The 21268-nt window shown below is 32.4% G+C and overlaps 1 protein-coding gene and 1 long non-coding RNA gene across 3 annotated transcripts; both read right to left on the bottom strand.

Moving 5' to 3' along the window:
• Positions 1-1734: 1734 nt before the first annotated feature.
• On the bottom strand, positions 1735-3081 carry LOC108915561. Its single transcript, XR_001964731.1, has 2 exons — positions 2872-3081; positions 1735-1775 (listed from the first exon to the last, which is right to left on the bottom strand). It is a non-coding gene; the product is annotated as an uncharacterized LOC108915561 (long non-coding RNA).
• A 5041-nt stretch (positions 3082-8122) lies between these two features.
• On the bottom strand, positions 8123-20623 carry LOC108915567 (protein CREBRF homolog). 2 transcript variants are annotated; one of them, XM_018721635.1, is made up of 9 exons: positions 20007-20623; positions 16192-16611; positions 14457-14642; positions 14085-14349; positions 13444-13664; positions 13171-13389; positions 12886-13119; positions 10658-10780; positions 8123-8879 (listed from the first exon to the last, which is right to left on the bottom strand). In XM_018721635.1, the coding sequence occupies exons 2-9, from the start codon at positions 16592-16594 to the stop codon at positions 8785-8787; spliced, it is 1746 nt and encodes a 581-aa protein (XP_018577151.1). In that variant the 5' UTR covers positions 16595-16611; positions 20007-20623; the 3' UTR covers positions 8123-8784. The 2 variants fall into 2 exon arrangements, with proteins under 2 accessions (XP_018577151.1, XP_018577152.1); XM_018721636.1 differs by having other exon boundaries at positions 16204-16611.
• Between the last annotated feature and the right edge of the window lie 645 nt (positions 20624-21268).

Raw genomic sequence — 21268 nt, 5'->3', positions numbered from 1 at the left:
AAAACTCATTTCTTCGGTTAAATCGATCACCCTGTACATAAAGTAATGCACAATAACTCCCAATGTTTTCCAATATTTATGGACTTCTAATAGCTTTTCTTCTACACGTTCGATGTTTGTTTTCTTAATGGTGTAATAAGTACCACTTTTTCTCATAAGTGGCATTCTAGCACTACGGTTTTTACTCGGGTTTTTACACGTAATTAAGATAATAATTGTGAAAGGGAACTTAAACACCTCACTACTTCATACCAAACGATATTTGTTAAACAATTTAAATTGCGGTCTGTCCTCTATTCTCAATTAGTTTTTGATCTGATTTCAATTTCAACAACTGAGATAATAAATAAAGCTTCATTCACGAATCTAAATCTAAGTTTGATAAACCAAATAGGTACCTACAAAAATATACCTACACGCGTATGTTTTTTAGTTAAAATATGTTCAAATGTTCAAGTTTTAAAATATTACATAAATCGGAGAGCAATTCGTAGGAACTTCTAGCGAACCGCTATAAAAGATAGCCCATAAAAGAGACAGCTAATTAAAACAAGGTAAGCCGGGGTATTGGAGTCGGCCAGGAGCGTAACAATGAAAGGTGAAGAGGAAATCGATAAAATGCTTGTTGTAAATCGTTAAGCAAGAGTGGTCACAATTCTTCCTCTGTTTTTGACCGGTTATATGCCACTCAAAGTGTAACAAGGAAGTTTCAACAGACTTTGGAGTCACATTAAAATAGGTAATTGTGAAAAATATTATTTAAAAGCTTGAAAATTTTGAGTAACACAACTGATATCCACTTATTACATCTCTAGACGACAGTGTTCATAAAATAATGACGATTGCAATTTGCCTATATAAAAAATAAGTTCCCTGAAGAATGATAATACCCTCCTGGTTCAACTCGATAAAATTAACAGTTTAGGAAATTTTAAGTGAAGTAATCCACAACATGGCGCAATAATAAGGATCGACGGTTGCGGTTTCAGATTTACTCTTTCCGCTTTCCTGTAATATCCGCCAACTATCACTTCAGTAGTTACATACCCTTTAGAAGAAACTCTATTTATTGAACTTACGCACGCCTCTGTATGCGAAACCGAAATCGCAAGCCGTTCCTGTTCTGTCAAAATTCGATGCACATGATCGGGTTTGAAACGAAACGGGCGATAATTCACCAACCAGCGTCCCTCCTCGAGTTTTTTTAACAGGGTTAATTCAATTCCCATTTACATTCCGAGATGGTTCAGATGAACTCAACGATTAGATCCATATCGACAACAAATTACTACCTACCGGCATATATCTATACATCGAGATGTGTTATTATACCGTGTAAAATTCGAGATGGCATCTCAACACTCTGTTTAGAAGAGGATAACACAATTATCGGGGTGTTGTAGACACGTAAATTGAGTTTCGGTAGCGGAATGTTTAAAATGGTAGGTTTGTATTGGGATATGCACCAAATGCTTAAAAGATGGTTTGATATATAGCTCATAAGACAAAAATTCTTATTTTTTGTCGTACTATCACCCCCCGACTTACGGAAGGTCTTTCTGAAACACCCTGTATATATTATATGAATAGTAGCACAAGTTAACCATAAATAATTGACACATTTCGACACTTAAAGCATTTAAAAATTTTTAATTGAAGAAAACTATGACTTCTCTGAATTATATTCTAAGTCACTTACCTCCATCAATGGAACTTTGAAGGGAACCATTTTTGTTCCAGCGACTTGTTCTCCCATAGCTTGATATTTCAACCATCTGTAAAATAATACATATTTATCAAAACCACTTATACCACTGCCAGCACATACAGTTTCGTTTTTTTCCCAATTAACATTTAGGAAACAAACAAAATTTACATCCACGTTATTAAAAACAGGCTTTTAATATAAAATATATTTTTTTAAGTCACCCTAATTCAGAAACCGTCTCTCTAAAAAAAATATTTATATTACTTAACCAATTTTTGCATAAAATTATAGCAGTTGGTCCATGGCTTCGAATTAAAAGCTAATAAAAAAAATTACTAATCCTTCCAAACCCCTAATACCCAGCTCCTACCCCCACGAGACATTATAAACTTTAAATGTATTTTTAAATAAAAGAAAATTAATAACGAGAAGTGACGAGAACCAAATCAATTTTCAAAATGTAGTAATGTGTAAATTGGTTGGTGTGCCATCTGCTAGCCAAGTAGCAAAGTAATTCGACAGATCCTTGACCATAGACACAAACAATTACAAGTAACTGTCTCGAATAACAATAATATCATCTGTCACTAGATGTCAGCAAATCGAAAAAGAATATACCTAGTGTATTATGCAGTCCTTCAGTACCTCTATACTGAAATATGGGTTTACTTTAGGAAGGAAATATTAGTAAATATAGCAGATTTCAAACACATATTTCAATAACAGTAAAAATTGTGATAATCTTGAGCAATGCATAAAGTTCAGTCCAATCTATCATCCTTCACCGCTAGATGTCGCTGAAATTGATTACTTATAGTCTTAATTTTTAATAAAAACATTTTATAATTCCAAATTAATTTAGCTGATTTGTTATAAAGAATACAGTATATGTATAGTTACTGATTACTTATTAATTTACTCTAAAATGTACTACATAGGTATACGAAATAAATTTTGCATAGGTACCGAAGAACACGACTTTATCGATGTAGCTAATGCCATCAGCAAACAATAAAAGTAAAACGTATTTGATGGAAATTTAGAAAAGAATAATATAATTTACTATTCTTATTTCCCAATGTTTTTCATATCACATCTTTCTAAGAAGACATTCATTCCTGCCATAGCAGAAACCATCTAATATTTTTAGAAATGGTACTCACCCTTTTGGAATTGCCCTCATTTTCTCAAGAATGACTTGAAAAGTAGATATTCACGAAACACTCACTAAAATTTCACGAGGTAAATTACTTATTAATTACGATAATATATAATTTGTTGTATTTTGCATATAAACCAAAAATACGGTGTGATGGAACGCAACTAAAGAATTGACATACGCGCAGTTTTCTGACCTAACCTAGAAAGTACAGAGAATCGTGAAAATGTCGGCGTAAGAAAACGTTAAAGTTAAAATAAATAACGTATATTCTGTAGATTCAAAAGATGTAATCACACCGATTTTATTGCCTTTTCAACGGATATGATTTTTTTTAATTTGAGGCATAAATATTTACTAAAGAACTATCTGGAACAAGTACTCAAAGGTAAACTGTCATCAATTTACTCTGTAAAAAATTATGATTTTGGAATTCTTATAAATTCTGGGAATAAAGGGGGAATTTAATGAAACAACAATAGGCTATACAAATAATATATTCCTAAAATATTAATAACATACAAACTTAACTAGAAAATAATTTAATATCAATAACATAAATATACCAAAAACAACTTACAAAAATTAAAAACTCTCAGATTTTAAATACAAAAATAGTTTTAACACCTTCCGTGAACTTAACAATCTACCAACGAAGCCACCCTAGTAAAATCCAACTAGAACCCTGCCTCGTCGGTCCTTCAACGTAAATCTACACAGACAGAACCTGTGTATATATCTTCTCGAATCTTAAATATGTTTTAATTATGCATATATACTTATACAGTGGTCAATATATATATATTTTATTAAATAATTACATTGTTATATAGCAACCAGTTTTTTGTGCTTGATAACTTGCGTAAACTAAAATCTAAGACACAGCCCTCGCTCAAGAATTATCAACTACCTAATGGTACAGACATAAAATCTAAACTTCAAAAACATAAACAATTAACACATATGATTTTAAAACAAATAATAGGGAGAAGATGGGATTTATCCAAAATATACGATGCTGCTGCATGCTCCTCTGTATCGAATATAATTTAATTTAATTGACGATTCAGATAAATTTCATTTCTCCAAATATAATAATTTTTTTTAAATATAGTACGAGCCTTTATATGAACATGAAAAGTATGAAATGGGCTTTACCTAAGGATATGTAGCATTCCTTGAAAATGTGGTATTTATTGTAATATAATTTTAAGAACATAAACCAATGACAATTCAACAAAAATTTATAGAAAAAATAATTTGGACAGTTTACATGCTCAGATACTTTAGACGAGCTGAAAATGTTAGTTTTACTCATATTTTGCTTAATATGAATTATATCAGGCAGGCATGGCACAAATTTGCAAAAAAATACAAAATAACATTTTAACTAAGTATTAAAAAAAGTTCCTATATTAGTTTGAGCAAGGTTATTAATCTACTACCTATATTTTATCATAAATCAATCTAAAGCAAACCATGATTTTAAAAAAATACACTAGTAATAAACTATTCTAAAACATCATTCATACGTCTCCCTTTCGCATTTCTATATCACTTAATATATAGAATACAGCATGAATTTACAATATGAAATAATTCAAATATCCAAGAAATCTATTCCTGGTATTCATGTGCTTTAAACCTCCAAAGAATTTGTATAATTCCGTACAAAACTCTCTTATATAAATATTCTAGGGAAGCTTGTCTAACGACGATAGTGGATGCTTTTGTATAGGAAGTAGATCTGCATAAAAAATATGGATTTTAATATGATGGCAATATTAAATAATTTATCACAGGTACCATAACTAGAGTTTTACAATTATTCTAAAGTCAATTTAGAATATAAACGATAACCTTGCAACAACAATAAAGTTGGTAAAACCTATAATAGAACTAATAAATTTTTCAATCACTTATTTTATCACAGCCTATATTAAATAGATAAAAAATAATAAATAACCATCTTGGATGTTACTTTTTAAATTTGTATTACCTAAGTGATTTAAAATCAAATCAAAGTTTATGTATGTACTCAGTGACAAATTATGGCTTAAAGTGTCAATTTGGCGCCCAACATGGGGCAAAATTAGAAAATAAATAAGAGTTTATATCCTCTATTGCTCCTTAAAGGCAGATCAATCTCCTGTAAAACATCACCACTAAACTCTCAACATTATTTTTTTTATTCATATTTTGGATAAAATATTTTATAAATAATAACCAAATTGATTTTACTATAATGAAAAACAGTAAAGCATACTTTTATCACATTCTGAACACAATCACTTTCGAATTAAGTTGTACTTCAAATACCTCATCACTCGACTGACCGAAAAGATTCACTTAATATGTATTTTGCAAAGCAAAACTCCCTCGACTACATACTATTTACAAACTTAATCCTGCTAATTGCAACAAGAGCAATAAAATTATCATTTGATGTTAAAATTCCATGTTACAGCTTCAGTTATTCTCAACTGTAGTGCTTATTTTATTAGTAAAGCGACATTATGTAGACATGTATAAAGTTTTTATATGTACAATATTTACAAGTTCGTTCATATTTTAAGTAGAAATGAAAATTAAAAAAGAGTGCATCAAGTGGTTCTTAACATTACCTTGAATTGTGTAACTTTTTTGATGCTGTGTTCAAACTTTGAAATAGTTAAAGATTAAAAGATTTATTTATTAACTGAACCATATACCATTTAACAAATTCAATTTCCAACTCTTATCAATTTCACAGCCGAAGTCATACACTTCATGACAAAAATGAGCCACGCTGTATAAGGGAATTATTGCTATGAGTTGTAGAAACAAAGGAGCACTCAATTGGACTTAATTACTGGATTAAAAATGGGTATCCACAATATAAATTTGATGTTTTTCATATAAACGTCTTTCATTAATGCTTCTGAAAGATACACCTTAGAAACAAAATGAAAAATCATAAATGTCTGCAACACTTATCGATTTTTGTCAGAATGTTAACTTAAAGCAGGAAGAAACTTTGTATAATATTTGGCTGTTAGGTAGAACTTTAGCATCAACAAAATGGTTTTACAAACTAATAATTTATTTTTAATAAACCAATTAAACTGTTGGAAAACTTTTCAGCATTTTTGATTTTTACTTGTCGTAAACTCTAAGGGTAAAATATTAATAGGGCTCTATAGCAAATAGGCAACCCGCAGTACATTTTTATAAATTTTATTATACACTTTGTCTAAATATGAATTAATGCACAAATAACAAACTTTCCCTCAATTTAACGCAGATTTTTTATAAAATGGACTTGGTTTGAAACTCAATTTACTTTTTGGTGTAAAGAAATTTGTAATTTACGATGCCGCCTGTTCAAAAGCGGCAAATTACAAATTTCTTTACAACAAAAAGTAATCCGAGTTTCAAACTAACTCCATTTTATAGAAAATCTGCGTTAGAATGGAGAAAAGTCTGTTATTTGTGCATTAATTCATATTCAAACTGTTTAATAAAATCTATAAAAATTTATTGTTGGCTGGCTATTTGCTATAGAGCCCTCTTAATAAACAAATTTTGCCGGTATATTCCAACTCTATTGTTAGGTATTGTTATTTTTTTCTTTATTTTTGGGTACTTTTGTCACCTGTATGTCCCCCCTTGTGCCAAAAGGATCCGTCAAGGGTTACTTTTATGAAAATATTTTTGCCTAACCAAAAAATCTCACATTGAAGAAAGCAGACAAATACAAAAACACATCACTTTATATTTCGCACTTAAAAAAACTGCCAAACTCAAAAAAAAACAAAAAACGTTCAAAAGACAAAACAGATAAATTTTCAAAACGTTGACTTTTTAGTGATTTAGCATTTTGTATTCGTTTGCTGTTTTCAGTTTGATATTTTTGGTTAGGCTAAACTATTTTCATAAATATAACCCTTTCGGCACAAGGATTTATTTCACTAATTTTTGAAATTTTGAAAAAATAACCAAATTTCACTAGACTTGTTTAATGTTGATTTCATAGCCACACACAAAAAAAAAAGTTGTCTACTTTTCATGCGACATATGTTATCTGTAGTATTTTTGCCTCCTGATCACGAATCCGGTGTCAAAATTGAGCTATCATATCACAGGAATTTCCTAACCTCAAAGAACAGGTCAAAAATAGCAAAAATTCTCAAAAAAGTGCTAGGAAGTATACAAAAAAATGTTTTTTCTATATTCAAATGTTCACTGATTGATGGTTCTTTTTCTAACCACAAAAAAATTAAGGTCAGATATCACGAATTTTCAAAAAATAAGATTGGCGTCAAATTTGGTGTACGGGGGTTTTCGGGGTCGCTGAGCATGGATCCGAGGTAAATTTTGCAAAATTCAAGATGGCGGATCCAAGATGTCCGAACAAATTTTCAAAAAATAACACATTTGCGCCAAATTTGGTATACAGTGTTTTTCGGGGTCGCTGATCACGGATCCGATGTAAATTTTGCAAAATTAAAGATGGCCGGCCAAATTTTCAAAAAATAACACATTCACGTCAAATTTGGAATATGTGGGTTGTCGAGGCAAAATTGACCTCGGATCCGTGATCAGCGATCCCGAAAACCCCCGTATATCAAAATTCGTGATATCGACCCGTCTTTTTAGGTTAGAAAAAGAACCATCAATTCTGACTGCGAATTTACGTTCGGTGGGGTATTAACCAAATAAATGAACATTTGAATATAGAAAAAAAATTTTTTTGTATTTTTTATAACACTTTTTTATTGTGAATTTTTGTTATTTTTGACCTGTTTTTTGAGGTTAGGAAGTTCCTGTGATGTGTAGCTCAATTCTGGCATCGGATTCGTGATCAGGAAGCAAAAATACTACGTATAACATATGTCGCATGAAAAGTACAGATAGTCGCATAAAAAGTACAGTTTTTTGTGTGTGAAGATAATGCCGAAATTCATAAAAAAAATTATTTAGTGCTCTAAGTGCTGAATAAACTTTTAACTTTTTATATCTTAAGTATAGGTAGATTGAAAAAAATTTTAGTATTTTTTAATACTGCACCCCTAGCACTTACGGTATGTTTTTCTGGAACACCATGTATATCTAATTCATGCAAATGAAATTTTTGTACCTAATTCCTCCTTTCTCCAAATTATTATTGCAGAAAAAATCCTAACGAAAAATTAACACGAACCAATAAAATCTTCCATCGTAAACAAGTTTGAATAAACATTGCTGCCTTGTGTGGTGGAAGGAGCACTATATTATTATTATTTCAAATACGTTTTATTCAGGAACAGGCCCATTTCATGTACAATTAGAGAAGCTAACATCACGGTAAACAAATTAAATAAAATTTTCTAAGTAGTTGTAATCAACCATGATGGGAACATTTACTGTACAAGATAAGTGTTTTAAATGTCACGATAAATGAGCACATATTCCATATCTTTTCAGAAATAAAAAAAGTTCAGTATATACATTTTTTTTAAATATGTTAAAAAGAAGCGAGGCACACAAAACACAACTATCCTGTACAGAAAAGAAAAATAGAGGCTTCGAAAAACACCTTTTATAAATTACGACATATTTTTACAAAAAGCGAAGTGTAACTCTGCTAAAAGTAACACCTTCCCTATATACTGACCACCCCCATTATTACACCTCGCTTTGATAAAAAACACCTAAAATAAAAAACAAGAAAGAACATATAGTAGGTAACCTACGAATTATTTGATCTGTTACATGTTATAAATAACAATTAAAGCTATAGTGTAGGTACTATCGGTACTAAATGTTTAATAAAAATATACAATTCTAGCTCCGCACTATACAAGTTTTATTACGGACACGACCCGTCCCTTCCTACCTTACCGTCTGCCGCCGTCTAACGCGGCGCTGAGATTCTATTGGGAGGCTTCACGCCCGTCTATAAGTCTTCGGCGGCACCGGTGGTGTGGACGCCATTCCTCACCTTGTCCAGAACCTTATTGACATATTCCGTAGTGTGACCGGCTATCTTAACTACTAGAACAAAGGAACTGGTCAACAAATGTTTCCAGAACCAAAGGAGAAGGGTCAATTAGGTCGGTTTTGGAGAAAAAAAGAAAAAAAACACTTATTTATATCCAATAACCAATCGATTCCACCCCAAATGGGACATCCCCCTCCTTCCTAGTCAAGATCAAGGTCAATTAGAGGTCAGATTAAGAAAAAGAAGGATCTGGAAGTTTAGGTTTTTTGGGTCGCTGAGTCGGAGGTTAGTTTGTCTGTATCAGGCCATTTTAAAGTTGTTTCAAGGTCATTTCAAGATCAAATTGAGAAAAAGCCGAGCAATCAAGTCCAACCCTGTTATACAGGATTTTGGAGTCGCTAGGTTAGAATCCGAGGTTAGTTTGTCTATATCAGGTCATTTAAAGGTCGCCTCAAGGTCATTTCAAGGTCAAATTGAAAAAAAACGAATACTTAAGTCTAACTGCCTGTTATATAGGTTTTTGGTATAGCTGAGTTCGCATCTGAGATCAGTTTGTCTGCATCAGGTCATTTGAGGGTTATTTCAAGGTCAAACCAAGAAAAAACTGATTACTGTTTTTCAAGTCCGAGTTTGAATCCAAGGTCCAATTATATAACAATTTAGTCCTCCACTACTTGATTTGTGCCAATTAGTTGAATGTGAACCGAAGGTAAAGATTGGCCAAGTTTTAGGTCAAGAGATCACTGATGTGGAACCCAAGCGAAATCTTACAACCTTTGTACAGGCCATTTTTGTGTCAAATGAGTAGTTTCTGAAATAAAATATCTGCTCATTTGCTCCTTCAGTGAACTTGCCTAAACCTTGCATGTAGCTCTGTGTAAACTCAAATGATTTTAAAAACCTATTTTTAATATCAACAATTTTAGATTCAGACAAAAACAGAGGGGTCTGAAATCGTCTCTCACTGACCCTACTAGAAGTACGTTTTCTCAAATCAACCTTGGAATAACCTTGAACCTTTAGTAATACATATAAATGAACCTCGGATTCAGATTCAGCGACTGTAAGAACGGTAATTGATTCCAGGGTTTATTCCATAAATCAACTTTTAGATGACCTTAAAATGGCCTTCAAACGACCCGACACAGATAAACTGACCTCAGATTTGAACTCGGCAACTCCAAATACGTGAACAACAGGCGGTTAGACTACACTTGACTTTGAAATGATCTTGAGGCGACCTTCAAATAACCCGATACAGAAAAACTGACCTCGAATTCGAACTCATCGACCCCAAAATTCTGTATAACATGAAGTCGGACTTGATTGCTCGGCTTTTTCTCAATTTGACCTTGAAATGACCTTGACACAACCTTAAAATGGCCTGTATCAAGACTAACAAAACTAACCTCCGATTCGGACTCAGCCACCCAAAAAACCTAAACTCCGAGATCCTTTGACTTAATGCACTTTTTCTCAATCCGACCTCTAATTAACCTTGATTCTGACTAGGAAGGAGGAAGGAGGTCCCGTTTGGGGTGGAATCGATTAGTCATTGGGTATAAATAATAAAATTTGGAACAAAAATGAATTTACCCTCCCCCTTTGTCACTTGTTATTAATTCCAAAAATTGTGTTTGATTCCCAACATTTTCACAAATAATTTAGTCTCTACGTTAAAACTTTTTATATTTCCCACAACTTTCAAATACTTTCTTTTATACTTTTACAGTATAATGATTAATTTGTTCTATTTACTTATTTAATTTTTGGTATTATTTACTACATATATACTACATATATATTTGAAATGAAAGCAGAAACTTACTGGTACAGTTTTTATAAATCTTATCCAAATTCATCGACAGCTCTTCCTGTCTATCGGGAGCCTGTTCTGATAATTTTGCTGCCAGAATTTGTTTAGCCTGATAAATACCATTAATAAGGCGTTCTAAAAAATAAATTTATAACATAAATCGAACTGCATACTGAAATTAATCTTTTTTTTTCTGTATTTTTCTACATTAAGTACTAGGCATATCCAGAAAGTAAGCGTACTGAGACTCTGATGCTCTAAGGTTTGTGTTTTCGACCCAGTTGACAACACTCCATTCAAAGCCAAGGTGTTGGGAGCAGAAGGTGCACTCATTTGTGTCAGCCTGTTGAGAACTGTTGTTGTAGTGGCATGTTGAAATGAGTGTCGCTGTTCCCAATCCCACCAGCTGCGATGTGAGGAGCGTAATCAGGTTTCTTCTTGCAAAGGGAAAGGTGACATTCCAGATTTTTAAGGAAGTTTATGGGAATGGTGTGATGAATCGTACTAACGTGTACAAGTGGTGTTGAAGGTATAAATCTGGCAGAAAATGAATATTCATGACGAATATGGAGGGCGATACAGAATAAAAGAAGGGGAATGTTAACAAAGGGAGTGTGCTTATTGCAATGCATGTCCCCACAAAGCAACTCTTGGATTTATTCGATTGGAACATCATCAACCACCCTGGTCACAGCCCTGACCTGGCACCTTCTGATCTTCATCTTTTCTTTTCACTCAAGGTGTTTATGGGTGGAAATGGATTTTCTACTAATGATGAGGTCCACAGTGCCGTGAATCAATGGGCTCGAGAGGTGACAGAAGATTTTTTGGACGAAGGTATCAGAAAGCTCATCCTATGGCTCACTAAGTGTTTTGATGTTGAAAGCGACTACATCAAAAAATAATGCTTTCTGAATATGTAAATTTTTCATAAATATACTGCCGTTTCAATGTTTAAAACATTGAGTACTTTTACTTTGTGGATATGTCTCGTATAATAAAAGGCAACAGCATTTCTATTTATGAACATTTTTCTTTGTGCAATGAAGTATTGTAATCACTCTTTTGCATCAATTTGACATTTTTTAAATTTTTGAAATTTACATAAAATTTAGACAAATTTATATGTGCAAAAGAAAAATTTATCCGACAACCAAAAAATGGCTAAAAAAGAAAAACACCTTATATCACTTAAACGATTCAAAATATTGAGATGCAATTACTGGTGTTATATTTTTCTTAAAAATCAAGCCCAAATCACAATTACTTTTTGTCTGCCTTGAGAGATACAAAACACTCCCATGTGTCACACACTGTATATGGGGCATTCCATGCCAAATCGACCACTTTAAACCCTGACCCCTTTCAATTTGGCTGAAACTTTTTTATTGTTTTCTACCCCATTGAAAACCTCCGAGAATTTTTTCACCCAACTCAAAAAAAGTTATGAATTTTAAAAAAATAGCTTTTTTTTAAATAACCATAACTTTTTCAAAAATTGAGATGTTTTTTCCAAAATTTCTGTTTTTAAATGTCCTTTTTGAAAAAAAAATAGATCAAAATTATCTGGACCTATCTTGTTTTTTTTTTAATTTTCGAAAAAAGTTGAAAATTTCTCGATTACCATTTTGAATTTTTTTTATTTTATTAAAAACGATATATTTTTTCTTAATTTTTTCATGTTTATCACTCAATTATGTCTTTCATATATTTTTTTTTCAATTTTGGGATTCTGTATACATTTTCAAAAATTTTCAGTTAAAATTTTCAATCAATAAAAAAAATAGAAAATGAAAAACACCACTGAGAAAATTTTTGGATTTATAAATGTCAACAGTATTTTATAAAAAAAAAAAAATCAAAAATTGAAAAAAAAACAGTGAAGATAGGTCCAGGTAATTTTGATCAACTTTTTTTCAAAAAGTACATTTAAAAACAAAAATTTTGAAAAAAAACCTCAACTCAATTTTTGAAAAAGTTATGATTATTTTAAATAAAAAAGCTATTTTTTTCAAAAATTCATCTTTTTTCGAGTTGGGTGAAAAAATTTGAAAAAATTCTCGGAGGTTTTCAATGGGGTAGAAAACAATAAAAAAGTTTCAGCCAAGTTGAAAGAGGCCGGGGTTAAAAGTGGTCGATTTGGCGAGGAATGCCCCGTATGTAATTCCCACCAATATTGAAATAAAGGAACAGTGAACTTAAATTTTCTTGAAGGTTTAAAAGATTTTACAAAAACTTACTGTGTTCAGACTCCAAGCCACTCAATTTGATCTTATTAGCCTCGTGCTGAGCTTTCTTTTTCAGCCTGCAAGCCCTAGAAGCCAGCTTGTTCTTTTCTTTCCTGGAAGTGGGACGCACATTGAAAGGCAGCTCGCTCACTGGCGTCATATCGTTTATGATTCTACCCAACTTGTCCAATTCCTTCCCTATATTGAAAAGTTTCCTCGCATTTGGAGTCAAATCATTCCCATCACCTAAAAAAAAGCTCAGCGTAATCGAACTCATGTAGAAGTATGTACCGTTACCTTTTCTAGCCTTTCCGCTATGCTTAATCCCTCTAACGGAGCAATCGGGGCTGAACACCGGGTCGGTTATCTCGTTGAGATAGTGCGGGTCTTCCATTTTACACTTCATCACTAAGCGTTGCCCTTTGGGTCCCTTAGCTTGAACGTTGTACTGCCAGAAATAACGTTCCTTCTTGCTTGCCGACTTGCCCCCATGTTCATCGTCGTCATCCGAGTCAGCTAAGTTAAATCAGTAATACTTAAACTTTTTTTCAAAATAACCAAAACGCTTACCGTTATCAGAGGAGAAATCTTCATAGTGCCCATCGCTATCTTCATCGCTTTCATCATCGTGAGAAAAGTCCGGCGGGTCAGGGCTCAGTATGCCACCCGTAGATAGCGAAGAGGTAGATCCCGCTTCTGCCTGCGAACTTGTTGATAAGAGGTGTTTCCTTGGTTCGCGTCGCTGCCATATTTGTTCCAGCCCCAGGTGTGTCGGCGCAGAGGAAGATAACCTAAATAGGAATAATGATAAATTTCCAATATAGGGGGTGTAACTTTATGTAGGTATCAGTTTTTTTAAGGATAATAGTGTGTTCCCCAGATTACTAATCTGAAATAATTATTATTTTTTAATGAAATAGACTAGTTTATACATAATTTGTTTTTTAAACTGGACTTAAACAATTGTCTACGCCGTTACTGAGCAGCTCCCGAACTTGATTGTATGTGCGTACCCATCGTTGTTGCCTGTCACTTTTTAAACAACTGTATAAAATTAATGAAGGAAAAAAACAAATTAAATCCAAATTTTCAGTTTAACGACTTCAAAACAAGAACAGAATGGACCTTATTTCTCTTATGACAATCAAGATCCCTATGATGTGGTTCCAAGTGGGAACCCAGGTTTTCACAAATAATTATGTTTCACGTACCTAGAATTATGGCCCCGGGGTATCCTGATGCTCTGAGTTGGCAAGCTCGTGTTCCTGCCGGGAACGGATTGCCCTAGAATCGATCGATCTGGCGATACATAGTTCTCCCCTTTCATCAACAGCTCGTGTAAGGTGCTGTGCTTCTGCTGCAAGTTACTGACGTGTATGGGAGAGGATGTCTGAATAATTGATGAACTTGAACTGTTTTGACTGCCTGGAGACAGAGCGGACACTGGCGTCTTCGAATTGTAGTGATCGAAGTTACCTTTACCGAAAATTAATTTACTGGTATTACGAATTCTTTCAAGAAATAATTGATAAGTCATTCTGCAGAATCAACTGTGGTAAATGAGCAAAAAAAATAGAATTTACCTGTTGGAACACTAGAAGGCAAGTCCAATTCCTTGTAATACAACATTCCTTGGGGTGGGCAAGATGACGCTGACGTAACTGGGTTATTATTCATATGATTTGTATTCGTGTGACCATACGTATTTTTACCTAAGGTTATGTATGTACTCTCTTCGGGGAGTAACAAATCGTCAAAGTTCAAATCACCTACAAGACACGGGATTCAATACAATTCGTCGAAATAATTTACTCGGCATCCATATATATGACATTCCGAAGCCCATCAACACAGTAAGCACAAAATGAACAAAGGTCAAATACTACAAAAAAAACTTTAACTTCCTCAAAATTGCAAATCTTAAGCCCGCTATTTTATTTCAAACACTAATTTTTGGCAGATTGTATTCATTTTATTTTTTCTGAATTAATGTCCAAAAAATGGCACTTTTGCAAAAACAATAGTGATATAATTAGCTTGCACAAATAGTCTTTATCTAATAATTGAAAAAAAAAATGCATTAGAGGAAATCAAAGAATATAATCACTATTAGATCTCGGATAAAAAACTTTTTACTCACTGTGTTAATGGTCTAAACATTTATACATTTTAACACTCTGTATTTTTTCGAAACTACGGTAATATTCCACCTTGTCATTAAAAATGTGTTAAACGTTAATGTCAACAATTGTTATTTTATTAACATCTTTTAGATAAAAGTTATTAATTTTTATGATAGATTTTACAGTTTCAATATGTCCTATTTGTAATAAAAAAATAGTAAATATCGAAGTTTCTACACGGTTCAAGTGCCATAACCGACTGCTCTCATGATTTGAACAGAGAAAGTACTTATTATTTTGCCTCAAAATGGTGGCACAAAATACCCAACAATCAGAATTAGTATATAACCTCAATATTGAAACAAAACCTTTCAGCTCATGTATTGAGGTTAGGACAAAAATGGTTAGGTTATGGTTGCACTGTATATAAAAGCATTGTTTACAATTTAATTACACAGGGTGATTCCCAAGTCGAGTCAGATCTTGTATAGTGTGTAAAACTGTATAACTACAGATTTTTATGTTTATACTTCCTCATGTATGATGACATAATTACTGTAATTTACTGTGTATAATTCTGCTATTATTTGCAACATTTACTTAATGAACTGCATTTGAAAAGACACACTTGTCTTCCTCTTCTAGGTAACAGTTTTGAAATTATTTATTGGCTTAATTTGTGCTTTAAATATTTAAAATATTGTGAACTAACGTAAAACATTTTGTTTTATAAAAAAAGCAAAGGGAAGAGACCCAAATAGCAAAGAAGAAGACGAAGGTACGGTAAAGGACAGTGTATTACATTTTTTATGCTATATAATGTAAACGTGATTTGAATACAATAAAGAACTATAACATAAAGATCATGAGTTTAAAAAAGTCCATTTAGCGATGCAAGAAATTACGACATTGCAGTTCAACTGGGTTTAAATACAAAACAGCTTGAAGTACAGTACTGACCCTCTTAAGGAGTTTGGTAGATGTCAAACTAAAGCGCCATCTAGCAGACTTCCAGTATACTATTGGTACGTTCAACTGTTTTAATGTCAGAATGTTACGAACTAATACAGACCTTATAAAATATCCATTCACAAAATTAATACCGTCGTTTCATCACAGTTTAAATTCAATGATATACTGAATATTGATTATGATATAAGAATCTAAAACTACAAAGAAAAGAAACAGTGATTACCATATCTTTTACCTAATAAAGTCTCATCGTTGGCATTCAACTCAGCCAGAGTAGGCCCCTGAATCAAATCGGCTTTGTCTACTTGGAAAATATCATCATCGTCCATGTGTATGAGAGCTTCAGACTTCAGCATCTCGTCAGTATCTATTATCCTATTATGTCCCCAGTAAATATTACCACCATAAATGTCGGTGGTCTGTATCTGGCCCGTGAGGCCAACGTCGGCGTATAAAGGGGACTGAGAATTTTCTAGGTCAATGCCGAAGTCTCGGTAGTCCCCGGCCTCCCGTTTTGAGGGAATAGGGACACTAGCCGAAGTGTTTATCATGGTGGTATCGTTCAGGGGCTCTTGCTTTATCGTGATGCCTGAATCTAAGAAGAAGTCTCTACTGAAATCGCTCATTTTTGGAGGTTCAGAAACTGAAAAAATTCAAATAGTTGAAAATAGGTATTATAAAATTGGAAAGAGTACAAAAAATATTACAGGATAGAAAAAAATGTGGTGTCGATTTTCTCTTGTTGAAAGTTGTAGTATAATACAAATATTTTAAACCACCAGAATGCTAATTAATGAACAATAACGATACGAAATATAAATTGAAAGCTAAATTCGTATTGATGAAATATCTAGCGGCAATGATTTAAAATAAGTAAAAAGTTACCTGTCAGTTTTGTTGCTTATTTATTAAAAGTATATTTCGCAAACTATGTTAGAAATGTTCATTATATATCTACTACTGTGCAAAAGAACACATTCGATAAATCCACAAAGTGAAAAAATATGTTATCAATGTGGTAATGAAATATCATCAAATTTGCACCAAACAAGTGGCGGAATTTTAAAATTATCACAAAGCATGGTGAATACTAAATCACCTTTATCATCTACAGAATGACAGGCATTACATCTTAAAGATGCTTAACAGAAACTCCAATTTTGTCAATGGATTTTGCAACATCTGCAAGATTATTTCTGTTCAAGGGTTCTATGGTCTGATGAAACTATTTTATCAGAGATGACATTGATAAGTATAATGATTTTAATAATCATATTTGTTCGTTCGCCATATCGCAAAATTTTCAACATAGATTCACTGATTTTAAATATGCTTAAAGTGACAATTCACTCAGCACTGAAATTACATGGGTTTAGGTCTGGACATTTTGGTGGCCACATTTGTTCCTTATGTTGTTAATGTTAATGTTGCTTAAAACTGTCATGGGCTGTACCATGACCTAAACCCATGTAATTTTTATTTGTGGGTCGACTTGTATATGAAGTAGAAATAACTAATTGAAATGAATTAGTGGAAAAACTGACTTACAGCTATATAACTTTATTTTTCTAGAAATTATTGCTATGTAGGTAGGTACCTTCTTTTGCTAATTGTAATAAGGCTAGAGAATCGCACAGTATTGGTCAAACAAATTAAAACAATTCTAATGTGAACCAAAATATTCATTTAAGGAAATCATTAAACACAAACATAAATATAATAAATATTACAATTTTATTGAACGAAAATACTATTTTAAAGAATTCTTCAAATTCAAATTGGTGTCTATACATACTTTAAATTTATGTTCTACACCTGATAAGTAAAATCTTAATCTTAATACATACTCAACCTTGCTTGACAAGTACTGTCTGTTTAGATTATGAGTTTATCTAACTAGAATGATAATGCTAATTTTTTTAACATTATTGCACCATATAATATTCAATGCAAATGCTTCTATACACAATCTAATACTGTTGACTGTACAAAGAATAAGGTTATGCCATATTTTATCTAATACTAATGTAAACATTGAAAACACCAGTTTAAATTTACAGATAAACTTGTACACATAACGGCTGTGTTTACGCTTAAAATATATTTTATTGAAATGTCAGATATGGGCTGACCAGAGTACAAATCTGTGGCCTAGGCGATAAGACGGTAGTAAATAATAGTTGAAAACTTCATTCATGAAAGCATAGCCTCTGGTAAAGGCATATAACTTTTTTGGGATCAAAGGCACATGATACAAGCATGTACATAAAAGGATGCAAGCTATTTTGTTTGCTGGAGTTTTGAGTTTGGTTTATAAGTACCCAGCTGTAAGCATCAGTGTTGGGGCCAGTGAAAACTGAAGCGGTCATGTTTTGATACCATTTTTTTGGGGATCATTTCTATACCCACAAAGAGAACTTTCATGACGTAAAAGTTCTGGAAGTTGCGAAATAAACAAGGTAATCAGGGGTTGCCAAGCCTGGGATCTCACATATATTTGCAAAATACATTTTTCGTAATCAACTAATAAATACAATTTCATTTTATTCATCTCAAAATGTTCATTTTTCATAACGTTACGATGCTATGAAGTTTCAAAAACAGAAAATTGGTAGGTATCAAATTAAAGTTGACAGGTATGAAATCAAAAAAAAAAGTCTATCAGTTGATTACGTATACCTACCAAATTTGCATGAATTATGTAACCCTTTTCAAGATGTCCAGGTCAACACGGCCCTTATTTAAATTTCTTATTTCACAAGTTCCATTCGAAATTTTTTCATCATGAAACTCATGAAAGTTCACTACGTGAGTACAGAAATCATTCTTCCGCATTCTTCTCTAAAAATAACGGTATAGATTTCATGCTTCATTATCAAAATGTAACCACTTTAATTTTCACCATCCCCCACTGACAAACACTTAAATTTTATTCGAGACAAACATAATCTTAAAAAGAACAAACAACTTTATGTTTTGTTATGTTTCTTATAGATAATTATGAAAAGGTGTTTTTGTAGATCAAATTAAACTGGTATGAACTTTATGGTTACAAAAATTGCATTAAATTCCAAATGATAAATAAATGCAACTGTCCTTTTAAATATGGATCTAACCTCAATCTCAAATGAATAATTTACAGAATCCTGTTTTAATATTGATTTGGTGATTCACCAACCTAGAACGAAATTAGAATCTAGAAATCTACACATTCCAAAGTATTCTAGATATCTAGAGATATAGAATTATGAATAGAAAAATATCTCCTTTCTCTTGTTTACATTAGTATAAACAAGGATAGGTGATTACCATTCATAACATGTTTATGTAGAACAAAATTCAAGTAGAGAAAATATCTAAGAAATTTTATAATAATGCACACGGTGTTAAAAAAAATCATACCAAGTTATGTCTTTTGAAAGAACAATAAAGATTCAGTATAATAAAGCTCTAGTTTAAATTATGTAACTATTTCCAGGCCTTTACTTAATTATATTCTGGTCATCTAATCATAAGTTTTTAATTATTAGACATCATTAGCTTACGTTTTGTTTTTTTTAATAAGTATAAACAAGGTGTTTAAATTACAAAAATAAGTTTTTATTGGTACATATAGGTAAGCCTTTTACACACGTTCTTACACATCTTAAATATTCAAATTCAGATTTACATAAATATATTATAATAAACGTTAAAATAAATTAGATAACTATCACCACAGAAGATCCTAAGGATATTCTGTGCTATCACTATTAATGCTAGCTGGGAAGCCCCATGAAACCTAACTATTAAATTCAACTGAACTAATTTTTTACAAATGTGTTAGGTATTTATAAAATACCAGCACGTGTGAAAGTCGTGTTTTTTTTCTGTAACAATAAGTACCTCCTAGTCTTATCCCTATCTGTCGCTCAATTAAGTGAATTAATTTATGATTCGAATCAATACTCTCACGGACGTGGAAAACGTAAACAACAGAATGTAAACAAATAACCCCACAGACAAAACACGATCGAACACACGCTAGATTATACTTACATATTTAAATAGTTCTCTATATGACGTTACAAAAATATCCACACTTAAAGAGTTTGTCACATACCAACTAAATATATTTATAATTTCCCACGATATTGATACACCTAAATTATATCCACCATGCTTTTACACACCACCATGACTCGGCATTGTTGGCCAAGCGTTTAAACGCCACGAGAGAAACAATCAGTCACTTGTTCCGATTTCACCACTTTTCACAATTTTGCAAATACTCACTGAACGAGGGAAGTTTTTGTTTTACACAGCACACTAAAATATGTAAAAAATATTGAGGCTCCCAAAGGTCACATGGACATACATAATCAATTTTTTAAACCAATCACAGCAAAGTATCTCACAACGCGACCAGTCACATTGCGATTTCGGAGTGGTACAGGCCTTTCAGGAATTTTGCAACGTCAACACACGGGCCTCACAATGAAAATTAGAAGATAAATAAAGGAAATTTTTGTATAAGTTACACACTTGGTGTACTTATTATAAATATGTTTTTACTTTTCTGTGGACCTGGCACACTCTATTGAAAACACTTCCGATTTTGTCTGACGTCAAAACACTCTTTGTAGCGTCAGATAATAAACGTCCTTCACTTTGCACAAACATTTACACGTGACGGACTTTTATATTTATATAAATAATAAATAATGCGAAAATGTATCGCAATTCCGCGTCATCTATTCGGCTGTCGTGTAAACCCACAGCTGTAAAAAAAATACAGACTTTAAACTTACAGAATTCTGTATTATCAGACACGTATGTTTCATAATTGAATAGTGAGTTTGTAGATGGCGCTGTATGGAATATTCGATGGCGTTACATTGGTTTCAATCGTAGAAAATGTTTCAATTCACAGACTTCTAATATAAAATAGACTACGTAAGTCATTCATAAATAGCTCTTGTTTACTTGATAGCTTTACTTGATGGTGAAGGAAAGGGAATCAAGGGAGAGGAAGGGATAATATTGTCGAAGAATGCTCCACATATTTTAATTTTAAATTAACCATAGGCGCATCATATAATTTATGTAGCAACTAGCAATAAAAAATTCTTAGTTTATACTTGCTTTACTCAGTAATTTTCATCGTTTATTTTTTTCAGTTAATACTTGTACAGATCTTGACACAATTATTGCAATTAATTTCGGAAGATAAAATAAAACGGTAGATATTTACATGTTTTTTGTGCAAACAAGCTTTCTGGAGACGCGGACGCTAATGATCTATTAATATAAAATTTCTT

The sequence above is a fragment of the Anoplophora glabripennis genome, unplaced genomic scaffold (assembly GCF_000390285.2).
Source record: "Anoplophora glabripennis isolate ALB-LARVAE unplaced genomic scaffold, Agla_2.0 scaffold726, whole genome shotgun sequence".
Taxonomy (NCBI): domain Eukaryota; kingdom Metazoa; phylum Arthropoda; class Insecta; order Coleoptera; family Cerambycidae; genus Anoplophora; species Anoplophora glabripennis.
The sequence above is the reverse complement of the archived record's forward strand: the minus strand, read 5'-3'. Positions and strand labels throughout refer to the sequence as shown.